The sequence below is a fragment of the Herpailurus yagouaroundi genome, unplaced genomic scaffold (assembly GCF_014898765.1).
Source record: "Herpailurus yagouaroundi ecotype Mexico unplaced genomic scaffold, PumYag 193, whole genome shotgun sequence".
NCBI lineage: Eukaryota > Metazoa > Chordata > Mammalia > Carnivora > Felidae > Herpailurus > Herpailurus yagouaroundi.
This window is the reverse complement of record NW_024412424.1, coordinates 4,316,474-4,343,071: the sequence shown is the minus strand read 5'-3', so window position 1 is coordinate 4,343,071 and position 26,598 is coordinate 4,316,474. Positions and strand designations below refer to the sequence as shown.

At 52.0% G+C, this 26,598-nt stretch overlaps 1 protein-coding gene across 8 annotated transcripts in view; it reads right to left on the bottom strand.

Moving 5' to 3' along the window:
* Positions 1–245: 245 nt before the first annotated feature.
* LARS2 (leucyl-tRNA synthetase 2, mitochondrial) overlaps positions 246–26,598 on the bottom strand; it is a 170,790-nt gene continuing 144,437 nt past the window's right edge. Inside the window, exons 16-23 of one of the 8 annotated variants that reach the window (XR_005781487.1) lie at positions 26,091–26,273; positions 24,507–24,676; positions 22,391–22,468; positions 19,796–19,951; positions 18,888–18,999; positions 6,982–7,109; positions 4,326–4,481; positions 1,250–1,362 (exon numbers count right to left, since the gene is read on the bottom strand). Coding sequence is in view for 6 of the 8 variants with exons in the window: in XM_040445096.1 (XP_040301030.1) it covers positions 1,183–1,362; positions 6,982–7,109; positions 18,888–18,999; positions 19,796–19,951; positions 22,391–22,468; positions 24,507–24,676; positions 26,091–26,273 (1,007 nt within the window). In the remaining 2 variants the exon portion in view is untranslated. Of the gene's footprint in view, positions 1,363–4,325; positions 4,482–6,981; positions 7,110–18,887; positions 19,000–19,749; positions 19,952–22,390; positions 22,469–24,506; positions 24,677–26,090; positions 26,274–26,598 lie in introns of those variants that run through there. The other 7 variants (XM_040445096.1, XM_040445098.1, XM_040445097.1 and 4 more) reach the window with 7 other exon arrangements.

The window sequence follows — 26,598 nt, the reverse complement described above, 5'->3', positions numbered from 1 at the left end:
CCAGAGACATATTCAGTTGAGCCACATTCAAGAACCAGTAACTTAACGGCTGTTACTCGTATCTCTGAATCAGTGTTGTCTCCCATGTCTGTAAGGCCTACACGTACCTCACTTTAGAACTTTCCATGTGGAGTCAGGCATACGGCCAAGGCTTCCGACGATGATAGAATACCTCAGTCTGTTCCTGATTAACTCCTAGAACTGGAATGTGGTGGCTATTCCAAGATCACACATATGTCCCAAAGTCGCACATGACAAACATTTTATTACGTTAAAAAAAAAGTCATCTGTTAGCCGTTCAACTGCAGGCTACCTCATCTGAGGTTACCTCAGAAAAATGGCATCAGAAAACAAATACAGATTTTCAGCATCACAAAATGGCGAGATTCTCCTCCACTTCCCCATTAAATGTTAATCAGTGGCTTTGGCCGCTTCTGCTCAGAGCACCCAATTGCTGACATCACATAGGACCCGGTTATCCTAATGACACCAACGATAGGGGTCCGTCCCCAGCCGCCTCCCCGGCTTCCAGACGGTGGCGGCCTGAACAAGAAGGCAACACCCGGTGGCTCTGGGCCACTCCTCCCCGGCGAGCTCGCGCTTCTCACGATGGGCTCCGGGGGCCACATCGACGGCGGTGGTGGCATCTGGGGCCCACATGAGCAGACACCGCGCGGGGCTGCGGTCGGCCCTGCGATTGCTTCCATCTGAGGTCCCACCCGGCGTGGTCCTGCCTCACTGCGCAGCAAATGTCACACCCCAAGAGAGGGTAGGAAGTGGTGCTTCACCCCAGGAGGCGGGGACACCTGTAGAGGGACCCGCCCCGCTTGCCTTCTGGTTCCTAGCGGCTTCTGAAGACCGCAGCGTCCACGCCACATTCTGGGCATTTGGACACGACCCAAGTGCCGTGCGTGGGTCCTCAGTTCGCCCTCCCGTTCCCGGGGTGTGTCGAAGGCTGTGCAGTTTCTGGGGGTCAGAAGCTCCCAGGCTGCTCGAGAGGCACACGTGCATTCTCACTTCTCTTCTCGCCTTCCTGCAAACACCCGGCCGTACCTCTGGTGGCTTCGCGCGGGGTCAGATGGCTTCCTCCACCTGCAGGGGCTGCCCCACCGCTCCGCCTTCGAGAGTCCTTCTGCTCTGCCCACACCCGTCCCCACCCCTACTCCTTCCTCCTCCCTGCTGTCAGTCCTGCACCAGGAAGTTGATGAGGGCCGTTCTGGGGGAGAGGAACGCTTTCTTGATGCTTCGCCCCTGCAAGAGCCTGGCACCCAGCTCGCTTCGGAGGACGAGTTCGTGGACTTTGTCCTGGTCCCGCGAGACTCGCTGGGGCACGGGGATTTTGCCGCAGGCTTTGTTGTTGATCTGAGGAGAGAAGCAGAGACAAGCGATGAGGAAAAGTCCTGAGAGTGGCAGGCGCCTTCCCCGCGGAGGGGTGGCGTCCGTGCCCAGCCTCCCAACACACCCAGACGGGCAGGGAGAGGCTGGGGGCCCCCGGCACCTGCGGCCAGTGCCCCTGTGCTTCCCGAGCGTGGCCCCGTCCCAGCTGCGCAGGAAGTTAGGTCACACACCCTCAGCTGCTCCCCGGGGGAGGGGAAGGGCTGTGTCACCCAGGATTCTACCCAGGCCGCGGGTGGGCCGACTCGTGCGGAAGGCAGGCAACCTCCCTGTCATGGGCCTGGCTCCTGTGAAAAGGGGGCGCCCGGGCACGGCGACCGGGAACCTGGGCCCACATCACTTTAACTCTCCTTGCTGAGAAGGGGCCGGTACAGTTGCAGGCGTCGGTGGGTATTCACTGAGGATTTTTCAATACGGACAAACTTCACAGCAAGTATGAACTGATGTGGGCACGGGGGAAAGTGCTCTCACGGCCCTGGTGGCTTCTCAACAGCCATGCTTCAAATCCCCAAGCCCACTGCTCCCGTAAGAACACTCAACGCTTCTTTCACTGATGCTCCTGTTTTTTTTACCGGGAAAATGCAGTCACTGTATTATGAAAAGTTACCAGGAATAAGTCTCTGAAGTTTCGACCAAAGCCTATTAGGTGTCCCTAATCACCCGCCTCATTTTTTTCAGATTTATGTAGAACTTGGTGGCATTTTTCTTGGTTGCATCACCCTGTATCACTGCGCGGGAGCCAAATATGGTAAAATAGTACGTCCTGAAATGTTCTAAAATATGGTTCTTTTTGGGGGGGTGCCTGGGATTGGTTCCATCCAGTGGCTCAGTCGGTTGAGCGTCCAACTCTTGGTTTTGGCTCAGGTCATAATCTCGAGGTTCGTGAGTTCGAGGCCAGCATTGGGCCCTGCATGCAGCACGGAGCCCGCTTGGGATTCTCTCGCCGCCCTTCCCCCGCCACTCCCCCCGCCACTCGCAGTGTCTCTGTCTCTCTCAAAATAAATAAACTTAAAAATAAATAAACGAACAAATAATTAATTAAAAAAACGTGGCTCTTTAAAAAAAGTGTGAGTCTAGGGGCGCCTGGGTGGCTCAGTCGGTTGAGCGTCCGACTTCGGCTCAGGTCATGATCTCGCGGTCAGTGGGATGGAGCCCCCCGTCGGGCTCTGTGCTGACAGCTCGGAGCCTGGAACCTGCTTCGGATTCCGTGTCTCCCTCTCTCTCTCTCTGTCCCTCCCCCACTCATGCTCTGTCTCTCACCATCTCAAAAATAAATAAACATTAAAAAAGAACTAAAAAGTGTGAGTCTCGGGGTTGGGGGTGGCTCAGCCGGGTTAAGCGTCCACCTCTGGATTTCAGCTTCGGTCGTGATCTCGTGTTTTGAAGAGCTGGAGCTCTACATCGGGCTCCGTGCTGACAGTGTGGCACCTGCTTGGAATTCTCTCTCTCTCTCTCTCTCTCTCTCTCTCTCTCTCTCTCTGCCCCTCCCCCACTCGCTCTCTTTCTCTCAAAACAAATCAACTTAAAAAATAAAAGTAAATGAAAAAGCATGAGTCTCCTGGACGCAGGGTTTTGGTGTCCTAAAATGGCAGAGCTAGGGCTGCTGCTCAAAGGACTGTGCCCCCCACCACCCGCCTTCTCGTTTCTAAGCCATCGGGAGCTACCTTCTTCCACCGCCCTGTGCTTGCTTTGACCGAGACCTCCCACCCTGTCACACCAAAGCCGTGCCCCCCGTGAAGTCCTGGGGGCCCCGGACACGGCCTTCTCAGAACTTGGTAATGAGTCACACAGCTCCAGCTTCTGCTTCCGGATCTTACCCAGGGAAGAGGGGCCCGGGGCAAGCGAGAGAGCGAGTGCTTTTGCGCAGACAGACTCAGGCTTGATTCTCAGGCCTGGACTCACAAGCCGTGGGACCTTCAGTTTTCTCTTCTTTAAGGATGGAATCTTCCGGATTGTTGAGGAAGATCACCTGTCCGAAGGGACCAGCTCACTAAGCCTTACGCCTCCTTACTCCCGGCCACGATGGAAGGGGCCGGTGTGGGATGTGCTCGGCACAATGACCCTACTTCCAGACCCAGGGCTTCCCTGGGGACCTGGGGGCTGGCCCCTCTGGTGAGGCCTGTCCAGGGAGCTGAATCATTCTTGTCCCCAGCTGGGCTGGGGAAGGGGGTCCCGTGACCTCAGGATGTGGCCGGGGAACCCAGCAGACCTTCCCACACGGCCCCAGGCACCCTCTCATGGTTTCTGGAGCCCTGGGACTCCCCTGAGTCGCCTTACCCAGGGCAGTCCCTTCGCGGCGGGTGGGTCTCTATCATGCTCCACCTCCTGGCATGAGGCACCAGTTAAATGGACAACAGATGCCCCCGGACTTGGCCTTCAAGGGCCCAAAGGGGAAGAAGCTCTCTTTGACTTTAGAAGAATCTTTTGGTCTCTGGTGGCTTCATAAGCTTCTGCCCCTCCATCTTTGCCACTGCCCCCCACCCCCACCCCCATCACCCACAGCCTCGGGCCGGGGCCTCGGCATTGTTCTCTTGGACTTTTCCAACTGAAAAGTTGGAAACCATGAGCACTGCCCTCGCCCCACCCGCAGCCGCTCACCGACACGGAGGCAGCCCCGCAACAGCGAAAAACAAGGAAAGTCCCCACCGACTGAGCTCTCGCTCTGTGCCAGGCGCTGGGTTACGCAATCCACCCGAGCAAACCTGCTTATCCTCCTGCAGCCTCATAAGGTACATGCAGGACCACTGCGTGCCCATTGTACGGATGGGAAAGCCGAGGCACAAGAGGTGAAGCCACCTGCCCGAGGCCCCACCCCACAAATGGAGACGGGATGACCTCATGGATCCTCTCTCCCCCTGGTCAGCCCCCTGCCAGCCCCCAGCCCTGATGCCCTGCTTATGCCTGTGCTCTAGCCCCCCTCCGTGGCTCACCATCCCAATGTCCCTGAGGGCGCTCCCCCCTTTGCTTCTGCCGACCAGGCATCCTCTTCTGCACTAGGGAAATGCTGCTCCTCTTTACGGCCAAGGTCCCACGTCCCCTTCTGTCAATGTCCTGACTGAGCGAAGCGGTGATCCCGACACGAGCACCTAGCAAGCAGGACCGGCAGGAGCCTGTCATTTAGTCATTTGTGTGACATGGGTAAAACAGGACCCGCTCCAGGGCAGCTGTGTGGGGGTAAATGAGTCAGGATCTCGAAAGTTCTTCGGGCAGTGCCTGGCCCATAGTCGGTGCTCACTGCTTGTTAGTGGGTTTTGTCACTAGTGTGTCCAGAAGCAAGCTAAGCGTCTCCTGGCGTCATCCGATCTAATTCTTTCAACAACTAGACAGAGCAGCCACTGTGTGGCCCCCATTTCGCTGTTGAGGAAACCGAGGCTTATGGAAGTATCTTGTAAGATGGAGACTTACGGGCAGGAGAGTCTCGCTCCCAAGCTCCATGTGTTAACCTTGAGTCTCCAGAAACTCCCTCTGTGTGTGTGTGTGTGTGTGTGTGTGTGTGTGTGTGTGTGTGTGTTTGTGTGTGTGGCATTTTTGTGCCCCCTAGACCGTCCCTCGTGGGCGCCACGCTGCATGGAGAGAAGGCAGTGCCCCTGGGCTCAGTATCCCTAGTGTTGGGCACGGCCCTGCATGCCGTGGGCACCGAGAACTAGAGCCGGACCGAATCACGCTGAATTACACTGCATGGTGCTCAGCTCCCATTTCCGGCCAGGGCGCCAGTCAAGATCGCATGGACACAGAACGCAGGCCTCCACACGAGGTCTGTCACACGGCCCGGTGCCCCGAGCCCGAGGTGCTCAAGTTGGGTAGACCCGCAGGGAGTCCCATTTGCAAACATTTTAAACTCTGAGTTTTCCTTTCAACGACAATCTGAAACCATTTCGCCAATTACCAAAACGAAATTTCTTTTCTGCAGTGATCAAAGTGGAATGATACTGCATAGGCTAAACCTCCAGTTCCTCAAGCTGGCATTTCTCAGTGTGCGGAGGACGTGTTCTCAGGGGCCCACGAGATCCTTCTTATTTAAAAAAAATTTTTTTTTAATGTTTATTTATTTTCGAGAGAGAAAGAGAGCATAAGTGGGGGAGGGACAGAGAGAGGGGGAGACAAAGAATCCGAAGCAGGCTCCAGGCTCTGAGCTGTCAGCACAGAGCCCGACGCAGGGCTCGAGCTCACGGACTGCGAGATCATGACCTGAGCCAAAGTTGGACGCTTAACTGACTGAGCCAACCAGGCGCCCTGAGATCTTTCTTACAGACATTACTTAAAGTAAGGTAAAGAAGAAACGGCTTCTCTGTGCCACAGAGCTGTTTTTGACTTTGAGAGTTTTGGAAGAAGCCCTCCAGGCCAGGCCCATGTCCTCCTCTCCGTGGGGGAGGCAAAGCGGGGTCAGTGCGGAACCAAGCGCCAGGGGAGGTGGTGTGGAGACAGAGTGGCTTCCGAGGGGCTGAGTCTCCTGCATGAAGCCGTTTCTCCACACATCCACCCACCTGCTGGGCCCAGGGTTTGCACAGACACAGAAGGGCAGGGTTTGCACCTGTCTGGCAGACCAGGACCCTGGGAGGCTGTGCTCTCCCTCAGCCCCTGGGTGATGTCTTCATGGCCTTTTTCACAATTTGCAGTAATATTTTTCTTTCCTTTTTCTCTTTCCTGTCTCTCCCACTCGGCTTACAGCTCTGTAGGTATTAGGGACCCTGTGTGTCCTGTTTGATTTGTATCCCCAGAGCCTAGCACTGTGCCTGATGGTAACATGAGAACTACTGATGAATCAATAAACCTGGTCAAGGCGACCAACTTCTCTGATTTCTCCACTGCAAACACTGAGAATGGAAACGCCTACTTCACTGAGTAAGAAGAGTTTACTTCGATTTTGGATGTGAATGACCTGGCCCCATACGTGGTTCAGAGACGTGTGTGCTAAGAGGTCCCCCAGTTCAGCCACATCAGCTTACATATGTAACAATCATACAAAAGATAAACTATTAGAGTTACCTGCTCTATAAAAGGTTGAAATAAAAAATGTCTTTTATGTACCTACAATGATGCAATTTACCAAAAAAAAAATTCCTTTTTTTTTTTTTTTTTTAAGTAGGGTCTATGCCCAGCACGGAGCCCAATGCGGGGCTCAAACCCGCGACCCTGAGATCACGAGTTGGAAGCTCCACTGACTGAGTCACTGAGGCGTCCCCCCTGCAAAAGAAACTTGATGTAGCCTTTCTGAAAGAGATTTTTCAGTGAGGTGCTCCTGTTCTGCCCACCTCCTCACTCTCACCCTCCTCCCTAAAAGAACCAAGAGCAGCTGAACGAAACAGACGGAAGAGGAGACTGGAACACGGCTGGAGAACGAGACGATCAGAACCTGTAACGCAGGACAGGGTTCTATTTTCCACTTTCTAATCACTGGAGGGCCCTGAGTATTTTATGCTCACAAACTTTTGGTATGCGGTGACCTCAAAACTGAAGTGTGCAAAGCAAAGACGGGCGGGACGGTCAGGCTGAGGGCGGGGTAGGCTGGAAAGGCCCAGGCAGTGGCTGTGGGTCTCGCGAGGGGCCGGGAGACTCCCAGACTCTGGGGCTGCGGGAGAGACTCACCAGGACGGCCATCTCCACGACGTCGGGCTGCTGAAGGAACTGCGGGTCCACGGTCGGCCACGCCTGAAGCAGCACGCCGGCGTCCCAGGCATAGTGGGCACACAGCTTCCCGGGCACCTGTTGCAGGCCTGCAATGCCAAGGCACAGAGGGTCACTGAACACGCAGGGCTCACGGGGGGGGCAGGGGGAGTCGCTTTCGCCCCGGCACAGCCCGGCGTGGAGCTGCCTGAGGCCGCACTAAGGCTTTTTCACAGCCTGGCAGGTGCCCCCCCACTTACTCTGGCCTGGGTTTATGGGTAGCCCCCCCAACTATTTTCAACAGCACCCAGAGCTGTAAAGATGGGTGGACACGTGGTTCTAAAGTGTGCATTTTGGGAACAACAAGGCCGCTGATCTGGTCTCTGCGGTTCTGTTGATGAAGGAATGCCTTTGTGCTCCTGAGAGCGGATCCCAAAATAACGAGCTGTGCTCGCTTCCTTTCCTGCCTGTGATTACTTGTGGTCCGTGAGGCCCTCCCGCCGGGTCCTTTTACTCATCATCACTGGAGCCAACACACTGAGAACAGCACGGCGTTCCTTCTTGACCTTCTCAGAGGGATCTCAGCCTTCACACTCGACCTCTTCTCGAGAGGGGCTCCTGCCAAGGGCTGAACTGGAAAGAGCTGGCCTTCGCTCGGGTGGGTGGAACCTGAGGAGGCGGTGAGGAATCAAAGCCCACAAGTCTGCGTCCCTGAGCGTGTCGTGCTGTGGCCCCAAAGCAGGCACAGGCGGGCTCCACACCTGCAGGGCTGCCCGGGGACTTCAGCCGGGGGCTTCTGAGCAGGAAAGGCTTGGCCTGCAAAGTCGCTGCCGATCTCATGAGCACAAGAGAGGCCCCCAAACGTGCAGGAAAGACACGCGTCAGAAAGCAGATCCCTGGGCACTACCAGTGCGGCCGCACCCTGACCGCCTCCTAGTCCTCCTGGAGGTGGGCCCTGGACGAGGGATGGCAGGGAACGTGGCGGCATTCCTCACGCTGTGATTGGCTTTTCCGGGGGTGGCCCTTGTGCACCTCCTCCTCGTCATTAGCCTTGAGCCCAGAAGATGCATTTGAGGGAGGAGCCCATGCCTCAGCGAATGGTCTGAAGCCAGCTCTGACACAGAGGGAATGAATCCCACCAACACCAGAGTGCCAGGAACCCTGTGTTGGGACCGACAACGTTTTATTTTCCCTGAAGTAATGCCCGCTCCTGGCAGAAAAGGTCAGACTATAAAGAAGAAAATCATGTTCATCTGGACAGCATTTTTTAAGCTTCTTGTTTGGGAAGATAGTAATGTATTTAATGGCTAGGATATATATAAACCAACCCCACCAAAACAACCCGCTACCGTCAGGATCATGCTGTATATGGAGTTCTGTATTCCTTTTGTTTCACTACTTTAAAATCATACTTAATTAGAGGGGCGCCTGGGTGGCTCAGTTGGTTAAGCGGCCGACTTCGGCTCAGGTCATGATCTTGCAGTCCGTGAGTTCGAGCCCCGCGTTGGTCTCTGTGCTGACAGCTTGGAGCCTGGGGCCTCTTTCGGATTCTGTGTCTCCCTCTCTCTGACCCTCCCCCGTTCATGCTCTTTCTCTGTCTCAAAAATAAATAAACGTTAAAAAAAATTTTTTTTTTTTTTAAATAAAAAAAAATAAAATCATAATTAATTAGAGAGCCTGGGTGGCTCAGTCCGTTAAACGTCCGACTTCAGCTCAGGTCATGGTCTCACGGCTTGTGAATTTGAGGCCCGCGTCGGGCTCTGTGCTGACAGCTCAGAGCCCCCTTAAGATCTTCTGCCCTCCCTCTGTCTCTGCCCCTCCCCTGCACATGTGTGTGCTCCTTCTCTCTCGCTCTCAAAAGTAAATAAACATTTAAAGAATAAATAAAATAGTGATTAATTTCATGGGAAAGGATGGTATACAATAGCACACATAACACGACTCCAGTTTTAGTAAATGTTTATACGAACGGACAAAAGGTCACAGGGAATGGAACACAATACCAGCAGTGACTGTATCTTGGAGGTGGGAGCACAGGTGATCTTTCTTTCTTGAAAAATTTTTCCTTAACATTTGTTTATTTTTTGGGAGACAGAGACAGAGCGTGAGTGGGGGAGAGGCAGAGAGAGAGAGGGAGACACAGAAACCGAAGCAGGCTCCAGACTCTGAAATGTCAGCACAGAGCCCGACGCGGGGCTCGAACTCAGGAACCACAGGATCCTGACCTGAGCCGAAGTCGGATGCTTAACCGACTGAGCTCCCCAGGGGCCCTTTTTCTTTTAATGTGTTAACAGATTCTCTACCAAAAACATTGAATACTTCAGTAATTTGAAAGGGTATTTTGAAATCAAGGTTTCCCACACTGTGAGATCAGTTCAAGATTTTTCTTCTGTTTTTTTCTAATTTTTTTTTGTCTTTTTATTTTTTTACCTTTTAAAATTTATTACTTATTTGAGAGAGACACAGACAGCACAAGTGGGGGAGGGGCAGAGAGAGAGAGAGGATCCCAAGCAGTCACAGCACTGCAGCACAGGGCCGGGCGCGGGGCTCGAACTCGGGAAATTGTGAGACCGTGACCCGAGCCGAAACCAAGAGTCAGACGCTTAACTGGCTGAACCACCCAAGTGCCCCTCTTCTGGTTTCTTTGTAGAGTTTCTCTGTGTTCCCCGTTGAATCAGCTGTGCCTTCTTTTGTGGGTGACGTGAAAGAACATTACACGGTCAAGTTTCCAAACCTGGTTGGCAGAGTCAACCTCCCCTTCCCTATCGGTTTGTGATTTTTCTTTTACAATACCCTGTAGTCGGGATGGTTTCTGGATTCTCCAAAGCTCTTACAAGTAGCTCTCAAAGTGGCCGTCCAGGATTTGGTAGAGCTCGGCCAGAGCGTGGACCAACGTGCGGCTTCCTCGAGAGGGTCGCGCTCCTGAAAGAAACTGGTCGGCCTACCCCCCGGTGTGTGCGTAGAGGCAGAGGTGATCCACCTTGTAAGCTCAGGCTGCTTATCTCCTCGTGGGTTGTTCCCAGACCGGCCCCGGGTCCACGGCTCACTCTGGAGCGGTGCTGACCCATTCTACTCCGGGCACCTCTGTCGTGACTCTTGTGCTGGTATCGCGCGCTTATGTGTTGCTTATTGTATGCTTCACTCTCTGGCACTCTTGCTGTAACCCCGTGCTGCCAGTTGGTCTGAGGGAAGTGAACGCCTGCCAGAGTCTGAGAACCGAGCAGCATCAAAGATGTATTCCTGGGGCCCAGCTGGCCCCTGTGCCCCGGGGTTCCAGCACTTGCCAATGGACCTACTCCATTCCTGACAGATGTGCGTTTTGGCCGAAGCCGAAAGGAGCTTCCTGCTTGTTCCTCAGAAGGGGTGCTATTATGACTCCTATCTAAATACAAGACAGAGGTCACAGGAGGGAGATAATCACGTCTTTATTTTAGCAGGCTGGCCCAGTCTGCCTTGTCCTGTGACCCAGCTGCAGCGGGACGGATTCCAGACCCTCCGCATGGTAATTGTACAGGATGCCTGGGAGATGAAAGGGCCTCGGACACAAATGTTCTGGGCAGAAGCTGTTACAAATTCCACAATAAAAAAAAAAATGAGGAAGCCCGGCCTTCCTGGAGCGATCAGGATGCTTATTTATAGCAGCCTGGGTCCCTGCCAGGGTTTCCCTATAGACAGGGGTGGGGCCATCCTGCTGAGCGGGGAGGAACAGAAACGGTGGGGGGTTCTAGGCCCTGTTTTTGCCTCTCTACTCTTTAGGGAGGTAAAAATACCCAACATTCGCATAGCAAAAACAATGGTTTCTTTACATGACACAGCCCGGGTCCGAGAGCTGGCCTCTGGGTTAGCACCTGGACAAAGTCTGAACACTTTGGGAAGTGTCAAGGCCATGGAGCACAAGGCTACCACGCGGAGGCTGGCTGTTGCCTACGGCCCACTCCCTTCTGACCCCTCCTCTGGGAGAGCTGTCGTCACTGACCTTCCAGGCAAGTGACCGAAACAGCTGAACCGAGCCTCCTCTCGTGCGCGGAGCACTGGCAAGGTCGCCACGCCGCCGTGGCAGCCGGGAGCGAGTGCTGGGGCGGTCACGGTGTCTGTGGCCGGCGGCCCCTCTTGCTGGCCGTTACCAGGCCGGCTGCCACCCCGGCCCCGCGCTCTCACACACACGTAAGGGTGGGCTTGGGGACTCCATGGCCTCTGATCCCCCCCCCCGAGCCTCATCCAGCCCTGGCGATTCCAAGGAAATGGACAGGATGTGATGCCGCCAGATTTTGGCTTTTGCCCACAGAAGGGGTCCTGCTGACTTTTCTTTTGAAATAACGACGCTGACACGCACATGCGTATTCGTATGTAAAGTGCCCTCAGACCATCAGTGAGAACTTACTCTCCTTTGCAATGGACACACACACACACACACACACACACACACACGATTTGTACGTTTGTAATTTTGTTGGAATTGAGGAACAAAACACATACGTGTGGCAAAATGCTACACTACACTTTTTTACAGCCACTTTTACGAGGAAAAATGGATCCGTGGCGGCAGCCTGGGGCTTTGAGGGCTGCGAGTTACTTAGGAACGCCTAAGCGGGGGGCACAGGGTCACCTTGCTGTGACCTCACAATTAAGGTGCTGATGAAAGACCTGAAGCCCCCACAAGGTAAAGCCTGAGGCAGGAGTCCAGACGGAAACCTCCCTGTGCAACCCTAAAAATGGCCAGAAGAACAGAGAGCTTACCGCCACATTTAAAAAAAAAATTTTTTTTCAACGTTTATTTATTTTTGGGACAGAGAGAGACAGAGCATGAACGGGGGAGGGGCAGAGAGAGAGGGAGACACAGAATCGGAAACAGGCTCCAGGCTCCGAGCCATCAGCCCAGAGCCCGACGCGGGGCTCGAACTCCCGGACCGCGAGATCGTGACCTGGCTGAAGTCACCGCCACATTTTAAATAACTCGTAGTTTGGACAAGAGGCTAACCCCAAAGCAGCACAAAAAAATAGCAAAAGAAAAACCACCCAAATGACTTACAGAGCCTTCGTAGGGTGGGACACAATGTGGCTGGTAAACAAAAGAACGGTACGCCCGCCAGTAAGTGTCGATACAGAATTGCCAACATCTGCATAGAAACAGATACACATTTCACGGACTACATGCACGGAGTTCTAGTGTCAGACTAAATTCTTTTTTTTTGAAGCTTATTGATTTATTTTGAGAGAGAGCCTGAGTGGAGGAGGGGCCGAGAGAGAGAGAGAGAGAGAGAGAGAGAGAGAATCCCAAGCAGGCTCTGCACTGTCAGCAAAGAGCCCATGTGGGGCTTGAACTCATGACCTGACCTCAACCGACTGAGCCACCCAGGTGCCCCCTTGTGTTCTCCTTTTCATGGCCACCACCCCCTCTGCCCAGCCCCTAACCCCCTGGCAACCACTACTGTGTTTTCTCTCTATATAAATTAGTTATTTTGAGAACGTTATGTATAAATGGACTCAGAGTATATAACCTTTTGAGACTGACTTTTTTCACCCAGCATAATCCCCTTGGGATCCATCCACGCTGTTGGCGGTTAGAAAAGTCATTTTTCAGGATGATGAAATTAGATCTCCAACCGCAGTACCACCAAGAAGCTCCCTGGTGGGTGACTTTCTGCCTTTTTACTGTCCACCACCAAAGGAAACCTTGTGTCCTTCGTCTGGAAACAGTATCAGTGACTCCAAATACACAAAATTGCCCTAAGCGAGCAGCCACCACCCCTTGTCTGGATTAGGACAATACCCTATTATGGTGCACAAAAGAGAACTGTGTAAATTCAGACGTGGTGTCTTGAGCTTCTTAGATCCAAAACTTCAGGAAGGAAAAAAGATTTCCTCATCCTGTTACAGCTTTCGCCCACTGCCAAGACATTGGTTCTGTTTCCTACTGAAGGTCTTCACTGGCTCTTGAAGGGACTGGTAGGGGACTATTCAAGCTCCTCTGAAATGTTTCCTTTTTATCCACAGCGATGGCGGCCACTTAGCCCACAGGGCTCCGGACCTCCCCTAGGGGACCGGTCTCAATTCTGCTGCTCTCTGGGAGAGAACCTGTCCTGTGAAAATCTGCTTCTCTAGGGAACTCTGGGAAATGGCCATTTCTGACCACCCCGCCCCTTGCCGCATTCCCTTTTATAGCCATTCTGAGTTACCTTCCAAAGATGCGGGAATGAAACCTGAAGCCAACGTGAAAGCTGAGTTTTCTAGAACAGACACGTGCGTGTGAAAACCGTGCAAAGCCTTGGCTCAAGAATGACCAGCGGTGTGAGATGACAATAATGAAGCTCCTCGCGACACAGGGCTTCTGTCTGCAAAGGACTTCCCACACCTGGAGACGCTGGCCCTCTTTAGTTCTGGGAGGGCCGGGGAGGGGTCACATCTCCATTCTCTCTTGAGGGCACCTGACCCGCGCCTGTGAGTCAATGACCAGACTGCCACACCAGGTGCGGGGACTCCTCACTTGACTACGTTATGGCCCCAGCTGCTCATTCAGAGGGGGCCACACACACACACAGGGGGAGAGCCCGGAGACAAAAGCTTCCCATTACTTCTTTGAATTAAAAAAAAAACAAAATTAGGGGGCACCTGGGTGGCTTAGTCGGTTGAGTCTGACTCTTGATTTCGGCTCCGGTCATGATCTCACGGTTCGTGGGTTTGAGCCCCGCGCGGAGCTCTGTGCTGACAGCACGGGGCCCAGTTGGGAGTCTCTCTCTCTCTCTCTCTCTCTCTCTCTCTCTCTCTCTCTCTTTCTCCTGCTCTTGTGTGCACACACACACTCTCTCTCTCGAAATAAATTAACAAACATTAAAAACAAAAACAAAAACACAATTAGTTGCCATGAATTTGTAAAGCTTGAGGGAAGACCTTAACTAGAAGGCCCTCGCCAGCTCTCCCACAGATGCCCCAGAACGGAGGGTGGCACATAATACATGCTCTATAAACCGACTGAATGAAACTCTGTAGCAAAACTAAGATTCAAGCTATACGTACTTGTAACACAGCTCACAAAAGCCACGTGTGCTGTGTAGGGAGAATCATGGAGCAAGGTCTAGAACAGGCCTTTCTATCCTAATACTTTAGCATATGTCTGTTGAGGATCCTGTCGCATAGCTGAAGGACAGACTGGCAGGGCCACGCCCACGGTGCAAACTCGTATCCTAAGACCTGCTGGGTAGGGAGGGGGCCCTGGGGAGAGTAGATCCGGTCTGCCCCCTCCCCCCGGCAATGCAACTGAAGGGGCAGCCAAGGAGGGGGTTTCAGCAAATCCCACTGACTTTACTCTTTTGTGGGAGAAATGAAATGAGGGAGGAAAACCGAGAATGCGGGACAAAGAAGATAAAAGAAAGAGACATGTTGTCTCAAAAATAAATTAAAAAAAAAAAAAAAAGAAAGAGACATGTATATTCCAGGATAAGAGGGAGTTTATTGCAAGTTAGATTGGTTTGCTTTAGAGCAAAGGAAGACTAGGAAAGAGTGAACAGCACGCCATTTAAAAAACGTAATGTGGTCGCCAATGCTAAATGAAAGAGCCAGGTTTCCTTCCCCAGGAGATAAGAAAAGGCTGCATAATACGGCAACAGCATAGCAGGGCCTGTCTGCTATGGGGCACTCTGTCTATTCCGCAAAGAACGGGCAAACGACTCATCCTTTATAGTCCAAGACAAGGCAAAACACAAGGAAACCAACACAATTCATCGGGTGAAGTCGGTGAAACCCTCATTTCTAAACCTGACCACGCCTACTGAGAAAGGCTGGTCTTCCTCAGGAGAATAACGGCCCATTTCTAAATAAAACTGTAGCAGGTAGAATTTAACGGTACATTAAAAGTCCACGACACCACGGTGGAGAGAAATCCATCCCAGGAGAGCTTAATATTAGGCAATCGATTAACTGGACCTAAGTCATATCAACGGGGCAGAGGGGGAAGTTAAAAGCAAATGATACAAACACCTTAACACTGGAAGAATGGATGTTAAGTAAAACACAGCTCCCACTCCTAATATCAGTTCTGGAAAACAAGGACGGAAAGCTGTTTCCTTAACATTACAGGGAATATCTATCCTCAACCCATAGCCAACATCAAGCCCAACAGGGAAGCGTGAGTTTCCTTGCTTAAAAAAAAAATTTTTTTTTAATGTATGTTTATTTTTGAGAGACAGAGACACAATGCGAGTGGGTTAGGGGCAGAGAGGGAGAGGGAGACACAGCATCACAAGCAGGCTCCAGGCTCTGAGCTGTCGGCACAGAACCCGATGCGGGGCTTGAACTCACAGACCATGAGATCATGACCTGAGTCGAAGTCGGATGTTTAGCTGATTGAGCCACCCAGGCGCCCCGCATTAGTTCCCTTTCCTTCTAGAAGTGAGACAGGGCTGTCTGGCACCAGCATTCTTGAACGACCTGTAGGGTTTTCTAAGCAGTACGTACAGACACAAACGGAGACCTTTCTAACCGTTAGAAAGGAAGACAATGCTTATCCTTATTTGCTGATCACAGCATCCTAAAATAATCTAAGAGGATTTTAGCCCTTACACAACGTATGAGCAATTGGAAGGGAATCTGGGTCAGAGAATAAGTATGCAAATAAATTTTAAAAAATTACATGCCAGCCATTACCAGTCGAAAATTGTAAAAGAAAAAATATTCCAGTCACGAGGGCGTAGATAAAATACAAGAACGACAACAAAAGCCCACTTGAGAATAATCTTAAGAAATGCATGGGACTGGGCACCTGGGTGGCTCAGTTGGTTAAACACCTGACTTCAGCTCAGGTGATGATCTCATGGTTGGTGAGTTCAAGCCCCACATCCCCTACATCAGGCTCTCTGCTGTCAGCGCATAGCTCACTTCAGATCCTCTGTCCTCCCCCCCGCCCCGCCTCCCGCCCTCTCTCTGCCCCTCTCCTGCTCTCTCAAAAACGAACATTTTAAAAAATTAAAAAAAAAAAACGCATAGGAGTTACATGAAAAAAAACTACAAAACTTGACTCAGCACAAAGGAAGTCTGGAATAAAGGGCCAGACAAGGGCAGGGGTGCCTGGCTGGCTCAGTCGGTAGAGCCTGTGACTCTTGATCTCAGGGTTGTGAGCTTGAGCCCCATGTTGGGTGGAGACATTACTTAAAAATAAAATTTAAAGAAAACGGGGGAGGGGAGGGACAGACCAGATGGAAGTCTGGAAGGGGTGAAAATGGGAGACCTTCCCAAATTAACTCTAGGTTTAGCCAAATTTCAATCAAGATCCAAGCATTTTGATAATAAAATCAGGGGCACCTGGGTGGCTCAGTCAGTTAAGCGTCCAACTTCAGCTCAGGTCATGATCTCATGGTTTGTGGGTTTGAGCCCTGCGTCGGGCTCCGTGCTGACACCTCAGAGCCTGGAGCCTGCCTCGGATTCTGTGTCTCCCTCTCTCTGCCCCCACCCCACTAGTGCTCTGTCTCTCTCTTTCTCAAATAAAGAGTTTAATGAATAAACATTAAGAGTTTAATGAATAAACTCAGTTTAATGAATTAAAAATGTTTAATGAGTAAACATTAAAAAAATTATACCAGAGTTCTACTGAGAAGAAAAAACAGGTGAGAGGAGCTAAAAAAATTATGAAAAAGGAACGAAGGGAGGCTAGCCCACCAGATGTTAAAACCGTATGGAAAAATCCAATAATTAAGTCAGTGAAACAGAACATACGCTTGAAAAACAGGCGTGGAGTGGAAGCGGGGATAACTTTTCAGGAAAATAATCTGGCGACATACATCAAGAGTCTTAAAAACATTCCTAACCTTCCCGCTTCAAGGACATCCTGTGAAGTGGGAACACAGATTTACGCACAGAGTTGTCCACAGTGGACGATGGGAACGAGTGTTAGACACGTGACTGGAACAGTTACCAAAGTCATGCCTGTGGACAATTAATGCAGTCATGAAAAACGTTTACGGGTTAAAAAAAAAAAAAATCAAAATGTTGACAGATGTGTCTCGTTTTCAAACTGGAAATACTCGGAAGTGAATTTTTTGCTAACCGGGGGAAACCTCATTGGAGGAAGCCCGTGTAGAGGGTGGCCGACCTGTGCCACATACTCCGTCTTGAGTCCGTCCTCGCAGGCCACACTAGGCCTCTGACACTGAGGCCGAGGCCCGGGGGCCCGAGCCCCTCTAAGACTTAACCACCCACACTGGCCACAGAAGGCGTGCGGCCCCGACGCTCACCCTCGCGGCAGCCAAGGCTCAGCGAGGGTGTCACTCAGGATTTCCGGGGGACAGAGTGGGCCCAGGCGGGGCTGTTCCAGCATGCGGGATGAGTTCACCACAGAGGCACTGCAAAGTCCTTGCAAAACACCGGGAATCGTGACGGATGCTCTTGTCCGAGCAGCTTCGCCAGCGCTCCAGAGAATTTTTGGAAGCGGATCTGAAAATGCGTCTCGAAAGCCTTAGTAGTTTGGGGCGCCTGGGTGGCTCAGTCGGTGGAGCATCCGGCTCCGGCTCAGGTCACCATCTCACGGTTTATGGGTTCGAGCCCCACGTCGGGCTCGCGGCTGTCAGCACAGGGCCCGCTTCCGATCCCCTGCCCCCCTCCCGCTTGCGCTCTCTCAAGGGGTATTTTATGTCCCTTCGGAGCAAGCATTATGTCTAGATATGTGTTGTAAGGAAATGATTTTGCATGTGGACACAAACATAGCTGTTCAACTTTTAAAACGATATTGTATAATTATAAGTGGTCTAAGTGTCCACAAATCGAAAATGGGAACCCACGATGAACCTCCTATACCACCTGAAGAGGTAATCCCGTATCAAAATTAACAAAAAATAGAGATGAGTACAAGGAAAAGAAAGAAATAACTACCGAAGGCAGCTTAGTGTGAAGAATGTTTAAATTATTTCTTTTTTAACTTTTTTTTTTTTTTTTTTTGAGACAGGGAGACAGAGCATGAACGGGGGAAGGTCAGAGAGGGGGAGACCCAGAATCTGAAACAGGCTCCAGGCTCTGAGCTGTCAGCACAGAGCCCGACGCGGGGCTCGAACTCACGGACCGCGAGATCGTGACCTGAGCCGAAGTCAGCCGCTTAACCGACTGAGCCACCCAGGCGCCCCCCCTAAATTATTTCTTAAAAGGAGAGGACATAAGTGTTTCTAGCGATAGCCTTTGAGAATGACCAATGGGCCCTGAAAAACGTTCTCATGGGGCTGCCTTACGAGAGGAAAAGTGCATGAGGTCCTACCTTAAGCTTTCATGTGAGGGCCAGGTCTTAACAGCAGAGGGCCACAGTCCCCCCGCTTGCCCGCACATCAGAATCACCGAGCAGGTGGTTAAAAACAGGCCCTCCAGTCACTCCCCAAGGCTCCAGAACTAGGACCTCCAAGGGGGGCGGGAGGGGCAGAGGCTTCTGCAGCTGATTCACCTGAGCCTCGGGCAGGGGGACACGCCTCGGTGCCCAGTTCAGCAATAATGGGCCGCTGGAGAGACTGAATCCCTGTCTAAGCGACTAAGGTTTAGATCCACAACCATAATTCCAGGTGCCCTGCTCTCCATCCATGAAGTGGGACTAAACCCGAGTTTCCACCTTAAAAAGATAACATGGGGTCATGGTATAGGGAGAGCGGGATACTGAGTTGTGAGAGAGTGTCCCGTGGTGACGCCAATATTCCCATTCGTCTGGGCACAGAGTGCTGAAGCGGAGAAGTGTCCTCCCCTTTGGCGGGGGTGACCACGCAGAAGTCCCACCACTCCCACTACAAGACAGAGGGGTCCCAGGTGCGGATGCCAAATGTCGGACCCCACGCCTGAGGACATCTGAGCCCCGGGTCGTGTTCAAGAAGAGGCTGGAGCACGTCCTGGTTAGCAGTGACGGGTCAGGCGAGGACACGCCCACCTACCTGCCCAGAGCTCCGAGGTGATGTGAGGGGCCATCGGGGCAGCCATCACGGTCAGGGCACACACAGCGTCCTCGAACTCGGGGCTGTGGAGAACGACTCTCTGCGAGGCTTGCTGGGGAAGAGAAAAGAACAACGTGAGAACACCGAGGCACACAGAATAAGCCTGGGGAAGGAAGGCCAGCCATGTTATCTGAAGTCCAGAGACACAGGCAGGCAGGCAGCAACCCTCCTGGCCATCCGTTTGCTCTGGACGAAGAATGTCCCCCAACTAACCCTAGTATGACAAGGAGAGCAGCAAAGACACCACTCTTAGCTGAGCACGTACTACACCCTCAGTCTGAGGCCGACTCATTTGATTCCTACAGCTACTGCTGGGGGGCAGTGTTCTTTCCCCCACCGGGCGGATGAAGCAGCTAAGGGTCACGGAGGGAGAGTAACCTGCCCCCAGGTAGGTGGTTAACCAAGCAACGCAGCTCCCACGAGCATCCAGCTTTGTCTGAAATCAGAGTGCGACTCCTAGCTGCCCTGCTGGGTTTCCCGGGTGCTTCGGAGCCCGTGAGACACGCACACGGGCTTGCTCACGGGTTTCGCAACATGCAAATGTCTAGCACAGGGGTCCCTCTGCCCCCTCGGGGGTCTCAGGGGTCCTCCTTCTATTAAACAGCTTTGCCAGTTACTATAAACACCCAGTTTCTTCCTGCAGTGCGGCTAGCCAGGTGACGCAGCCACGCGCCCATCTAATTTACGGGGTACCTACCCTATGCTGGACTTTGGGGATAAAACGTCCAGAAAGGTACAGTCTCTGCCCTCAAGGGGCTTACTATCAACTGGGGAGACAAGTGACAGAGGAATTAAGGGTGTCACAGGGTGCAGAGGAGGAACGGTGGTGAGCAAAGCAGGGTGTGAACTGGCGAGTGTGGTCCAAGGACGGCGGGGAAGGAGAGGGGCCATCCTGACGTGGCTGTGGGAAGGACATCACTGAGTTTCCCAGAGGCTGGTGGTTGTCGAGGCACGCTGGGCAAGTCCTGATAAAAACCAGCCTGGCGAGATGGTGGCACTCCAGTCTATGTTCACAAAACAATTGTGACAAAAACAATTTTGGTTTAATTTTATGATGTTTGCTAAAATTAAAAGTAGGAAGCCCCCATGATAGATATTTTGCTAGGTAGAGAGAGGCCAAAAATACTATACGTTTAAAAAAAAATTTTAAGTTTATTTTTGAGAGAGAGAGAGAGCACGAATGGGGGAGGGACAGAGAGAAAGAGGGAGACACAGAATCCGAAACAGGCTCCAGGCTCTGAGCTGTCAGCACAGAGCCCGATGTGGGGCCTGAACCCACGAGACGAGAGAGCATGACCTGAGCCCAAGTTGGATGCTTAACTGACTGAGCTACCCAGAAGCCCCTCACAAAATACTGCACATTTAAAAAAAATGTTTATATATTTATATGGGGGAGGGGGGGCTTGTGCCGGGGAGGGGCAGAGAGGGAGAGAGAGAATCCTAAGCAGGCTCCATGCTGTCAGCACAGAGCCCGATGCGGTGCTCAATCCCACAAACCGCGAGATCATGACCTGAGCTGAAATCGAGAGTTGGATGCTCAACCGAATGAACCACCCAGGCGCTCCTATACATTTAAAAAAAAAAAAAATGCCTCTATGATCTTTGCAAAACAGCCTAAGAGATTGGAATCTAATTCCACGGGTGAGGGTACGGAGAGACTCAACCAGAAGGGCTGTAGATGGAACGGTCAGCGAGGAGACATTTCATTTTTAATTTCTTTTTTCTATAATATTTGCCATTTTTTCCCAATTAAAAAAATCACACACACTCGGCAAAGAAAATTTCGGAAACGCGAAATCACTCGTGCGTTGTCCAACCCAGAAGAAAACTGATGTATTTTATCCCGGTCTCCAAAAATGCAAAAATGCGGGACTTTCCACATCTGCCCATATACCCTTTGGCTTGACTGGAGTTTTTATCACATAGACACTGTTGTATCGTGTGTTCTTCCTTGCTGTTGTATCGCGAACAGTTTCTGAAACTAAGTATTCCTGGAAAGCACAGTGTGAATGGCGGTGGTGTATTTCCTTCTCATTGATATGACCAGAGTCATTTCCCGATTTTCCGTTCTGAGGACAGCTGGGGTTCTATGTCTCTGTGACTGTGAGTCACTGGCCAGTGGGCACCCCTGAATCAAAGGACATAAACAACTGCAGGACTACTGACCTCAAAGTCAAAGCGCTTCCTGGAGAAGTTACATCAACCATGGCCACTGCTGATATGTAACACGGTCTCAGTGCCTTTGTAATAGCACAGACTTTTAGGTTAAAAAGTCTCCGCAAATTTGATAGGCAAAAAAAAAAAAAAAAAAATAGCACCGCGTTTTTAATTTGCATTTCACGATAATTAGTGAGGCAAATACTTTTTTCTGCCAAGTTTACGGGTTATTTCTATCTTACCTTCTGTGAATTACCTCCTTTCACATCCTTTGACCGCTTTTAGGTTAGGTATTTCATATTCGTATGTGAAGAGCTCTTTATATATTGAGAATCTTAAGCCTTATGTCCGATATTTTTGTTATAAAATGTTTTCCCCAGTTTTTATCTACCTTTGAACGTGGCACGTTTTAACACACTAAAAATGGTAAGTTTTATGAAGTCATGGATTTGTCACCAAACGACCAGACACATCATCTGACCTCCCTGGGCGTCAGGTCCTCACAAGCAAACCGTGGTGGTGGGGGGGGGGGGGGGGGGGGGGAGGGGGTCGTTGGGCGAGAAAAATTTTTTTTTTTTTAAGTTTATTTATTTTGAGAGAGAGAGAGAGAGAGAGAGAGAGAGCGAAAGAGCACGCAAGTGGGGGAAGGGGCAGAGAGAGAAAGGAAGAGAGAGGATCCCAAGCTGGCTCTGCACCATCAGCCCAGAGCCTGATGCAGGAGGGTTTGAACCCACAAACCGTGAGATCATGACGTGAGCCGAAGTCAGCCGCTTAACCGACTGGGCCACCCAGGTGTCCCCCTCCCTTTTTTTAAAGTTATTTTGGGCCCATCTTTAAGAACCTTCCAGCTCTAGGGGAGCCTGGGTGGCTTGGTCGGTTGAGAGTCCGACTTCGGCTCAGGTCATGATCTCACAGTCCGTGAGTTCGAGCCCCGTGTTGGGCTCTGTGCTGACAGCCCAGACCCTGGAGCCTGTTTCAGATTCTGTGTCTCCCTCTCTCTCTGCCCCTCCCCTGTTCATGCTCTGTCTCTCTCCGTCTCAAAAATAAACACTAAAAAAAAAAAAAAAAATTAAAAAAAAAAAAAAAAAAGAACCTTCCAGCTCTAAAACTAGGTTGTGACTATGGGAAAAGAAAATGCTTCTTTAAGATAAGAGAGCCACACCGAGGGGGTGATACCACGGTGCTGCTCTCTGTCCGCAACCCGGCACCCTGCAGGCCACCTCAGCATGTGGTGGGAAGCCACCTGCCCTCCTGTGCTATCAGATGAGGACAAGAGGGCCACTTACCAGGAGGGCATTGCTGAATCCCATCAGCTGAGAGATTGCCGCGTTCAGTGAGAAGTCCTCTGTGAAATGGGCGGTCACCTATCGGTAAAAGTTCAATTATACACTTTCTTCAACATCTCTTTAAGCTTCCCACCAAAAACCAGCACAACACGACAACGACAAAACAGACGGACGACCCCAAAAATGTGACCTGCATGAAGCTTGCAAAGGTATTTACAAATGGATTCACTGTCTCGAATAATCACGATAATGTTTCATCGGCACAAAGATTTTTTAAATCGGGGTCAATGCCGTTTCCACTACTCAGCACGTCCCGCTCCCCCACATCCGGGCCGTGCTGGTCCTCGCAGTGGGGACTTTAAACGCTGCTAACGAGCCGAGCAGGAGGCAGGACCCGCTGATGAGGAGGCCTCAAAACCACAGCAGACCGGAGATGGGGTGAAGGATGTCGCTCCTCTGTGGCTCCGTGACTTTCATTCACAAGAAAGGTTATTAGGGGACAGGAGAAGGTGAGTTTTGCATTTTCAAATGTGGACTCAACATAAAAACACTAATAGGACTTGTCAGCTTCTTCCTGTTTGTGCGTTTTTCAATTTTGACCATGGCCAAGAATATAGAAAAACAACACGTGTAAGGATGTTAAGAGTTTCCAACTTGTTTAGGCGACCCAGTTCTATGATCTGACAGAACCGAAGAACGTGCCAGATCCAGAGAGGAAATATGTGGTATGAAAACAATCATTCAGGGGCGCCTGGGTGGCGCAGTCGGTTAAGCGTCCGACTTCAGCTCAGGTCACGATCTCGCGGTCCGGGAGTTCGAGCCCCGCGTCGGGCTCTGGGCTGATGGCTCAGAGCCTGGAGCCTGTTTCCGATTCTGTGTCTCCCTCTCTCTCTGCCCCTCCCCCGTTCGTGTTCTGTCTCTCTCTGTCCCAAAAATAAATAAACGTTGAAAAAAAAAAATTAAAAAAAAAAAAAAAAAAGAAAATCATTCAGGCACCACTCACATCATGGAATTCAATTCCGTGAGCTCTGTTTCTCTGCACTAGAGAAGAGGGGACGGGAAAAAAGTTGAAGAAGTGTCACCGAATGAGACCATGCTGGACCCAGAGCCTCAGGAAAACCCTGTGCCTTCAATGTCATCAGTTACCAGAGTCCGGAAAAGTGACCTTGGCTGACTTTATAAGTTCAAATCAGCAATTCTAGAAAGGGAGAAAGAAAGAGATAAAGAGAGAAAAGAAAGGGGGAAAGAGAGAGAGAAAGAAAGAAAGAAAGAAAGAAAGAAAGAAAGAAAGAAAGAAAGAAGAGGGAGGGAGGAAGGGAAGGGAAGGGAAGGGAAGGGAAGGGGGGAGAAAGGAAGGAAAGAAGGAAGGAAGGAAGGGGAGAAGAGAAAAGAAAAGAAAAGAAAGAAAAGAAAAGAAAAAAGGAAAGAAAAGAAAAGAAAAGAAAAGAAAAAAGAAAAGAAAAAAACTTCAGCCTAAGGAGTATTTGGGGTGTCTCGTACCCACTAAAAAATGCCTTTGGATCTCCTAAATGCCTTCTTTCAAAGACATGTGACATTTCTTTCCACAAAGTTCTTAAAAAGGCAAATGCCACAGTGTTGTAGCGAACTTCTAGATAAAACATTTAAAGGGATTTGTTATCAGTGAAGCATCTTTTAAAATGAATTCAGGGGCTCCTGGCTGGCTCGGTCAGTAAAGCACGCAGCTCTTGATCCCGGGGTCGGGAGTTCAAGCCCCACGCTGGGTGTGGAGATTTCTTAAAAATAAAATCTTTAGAAGAGGAAAAATAAAATAACGGTGGCTTGGACAATAAAATATTATTCTCTAAGAAGGTAACACGAACAAATCACGTGTGTGCAAAAGTGAAGTCACGAGAGCTCCCACAGATGCCGTGTGACAAAGTTCCTGGGCGCCCAAGTCCCCCCTCGGCCGGGCGTCTAGCCTGGAGGAGCCGGGTCTCTGGGCCTCAGCTCTGCCTCCATCTGTGGAGTGAGGAGGCCGAAGAACGGTCTCTTCGGGCCCCTTCAGCCTTGAACCTCTGTTTCCGTTGGCCTCACGTGTGGTGCCTCATCAGCGCTCCTGCCCAGAATGAACCAGCATCCCCGGAAAGTTCCTCACCTCAGAGATGACCGAGTTCTTGTGCTCCCAGAGCTTCCTGCCCTCGGCTCTCTCCTTGTTACTCAGCACTTGGGGCCGGGGAAGCGTCCCAGAAGCCCTGGCCTCGATGAAGCGGGTCACCAAGGCCCACAGACGCTGTTGCCATCTTAGCACCCCGGGGAGGGCGTCAGCTGTTTCGAGCCGGGAAGCGAGAACGGGAAAGACACACGCACGAGTGACCCATCTAGTTGTGCCCCAGCCCAGAGACGCACTTGTGCATTGAACACACACTTCGCGGCGCCCCGACGGAGTGACCCGAGGGCAGGTTGCAGGGGCCACCCTGGCTTGCGGACTCCGGGAACTCAGACTGGCACTGACTCCACCACATCCCAGAGCGCCAGGCGTTCAGAGCACCGGTCGGCAGGGCCCCTCAGAGTGGCCACCGACGGTCCCCGGCCCACGACAAGCTCAGAAACCTGGGCCAGGCTGTGCCTCGGGGCCCACCTGCCCCGCTTCAGAAGGCCTGCGGTCACAAAGGTGTCCCCACAGAACCTAAGCCTTGGCACCTGCACTTCGTAGGTCCCCGGTGATTCCAACGCACCCAGTTCCGGGACTGGCACCTGTGACTACTGCTCCAGACCACACATATCACTGGAAACAGCTCGCCGAGCAAGGCGGTGATGGGGGCGCCTGGGTGGCTCAGTCGGTTAAGTGTCTGACTTCGGCTCAGGTCATGATCTCGAGGTTCATGGGTTTGAGCCCCGCATCGGGCTCTGTGCTGACGGCCCTGAGGCTGGAGCCTGCTTTGGATTCTGTGTCTCCCTCTGTCTCTGACCCTCCCCCACTCGTTCTCTCGTTCTCTCTCTCCCCCCACCAAAAAAATATCTATGTATTTTAAAAAGACAGTGATCCAGCGCCTCTGATTTCTCCTTTCCAGAGTGCGTGGGGCAGACCACAGGAAGAAAACTGAGTGACCACTGGACCGTTGATTCTGGGATAGCCAGATACCCTAGAAGATTCTACCTCATGCCCTTTCAGATCTAAACTGCTCTGGAGAGACAAATCTCCCCTGAGGGGGATGGAGCGGCGGCTGTGGGCGGTGGAGGAAGTCCCAGGTAACCCCAGGAGCAGGCCCCGGGCAGGGTTTTCTGGACTCATCCGCCAGAACAAACCTCTCAGGGCGGAGGGGACTGGCCTCCGAGGGCCACAGAGGGCCTCGGGGTTGCCTGGAAGCCAGCATGGCTCCCAGGAAGCGTTCTCAGGAGGGGTCCTGGAGGAACCTGAGTCAGAACGCCACAGACTTGGCGGAGGCGGGTTCCTGGGCAACCCCCCCCTCCCCCCCCCACCACTGACGCCGCCAGCGGGTCTGGGGCGAGGACTGGGAAGCCGCACTTGCTGCGAGCTCCTCCAGTGACTGTGAGGCCCGTCACCTCCGGGGACTGTGGGGACGGTACAGGATGTCGGACAGACCGCTCCTCGCTTCACGGGGCGGATTCCTAGAACCCTCGCTGCTGTCTTCGGCCAAGACGTTTCCTTCCTCGAAACTCCTCGGGCGACCGAGGGCGAGGACACGGGCGGCGGGCCGGGAAGGGGGAGGGGACTTACACTTCACATCCCACAAGATATCCTTCTCGGGAGGGGCGGCGAAGAGGATGTACAGCCGGATGGTGTCGATGCCATAACACCCTACGACCTCCTGGGGGTCCACCCCGTTGTGTTTGGACTTGCTCATCTTCTCCCACGTCACCTCCACCGTCTCCTTCGTGTTTGCGTGAACAGGAACAGACCCTGGACACCAAAATCACACACGGGGACGGCACGTGTGGCTCAGAACGGGTTCCGCAACAGCACGTCCACTAAGAGCCATTAAAAGCGTCCGCTTGAAGAATCCCACTCATTCACTCGACACGCCTCTTTCTCCTCTTTCTCTCCCTCTGCGACACATCGACACATCGTAGAAAAAGGGAAGGGAAGGGAAGGGGAAGGGGAGGGAAGGGAAGGGGAAGGGGAAGGGGAGGGGAGGGAAGGGAAGGGGAGGGGAGGGAAGGGAAGGGAAGGGAAGGGAAAGGGGAGGGGAGGGAAGGGAAGGGAAGGGGAGGGGAGGGAAGGGAAG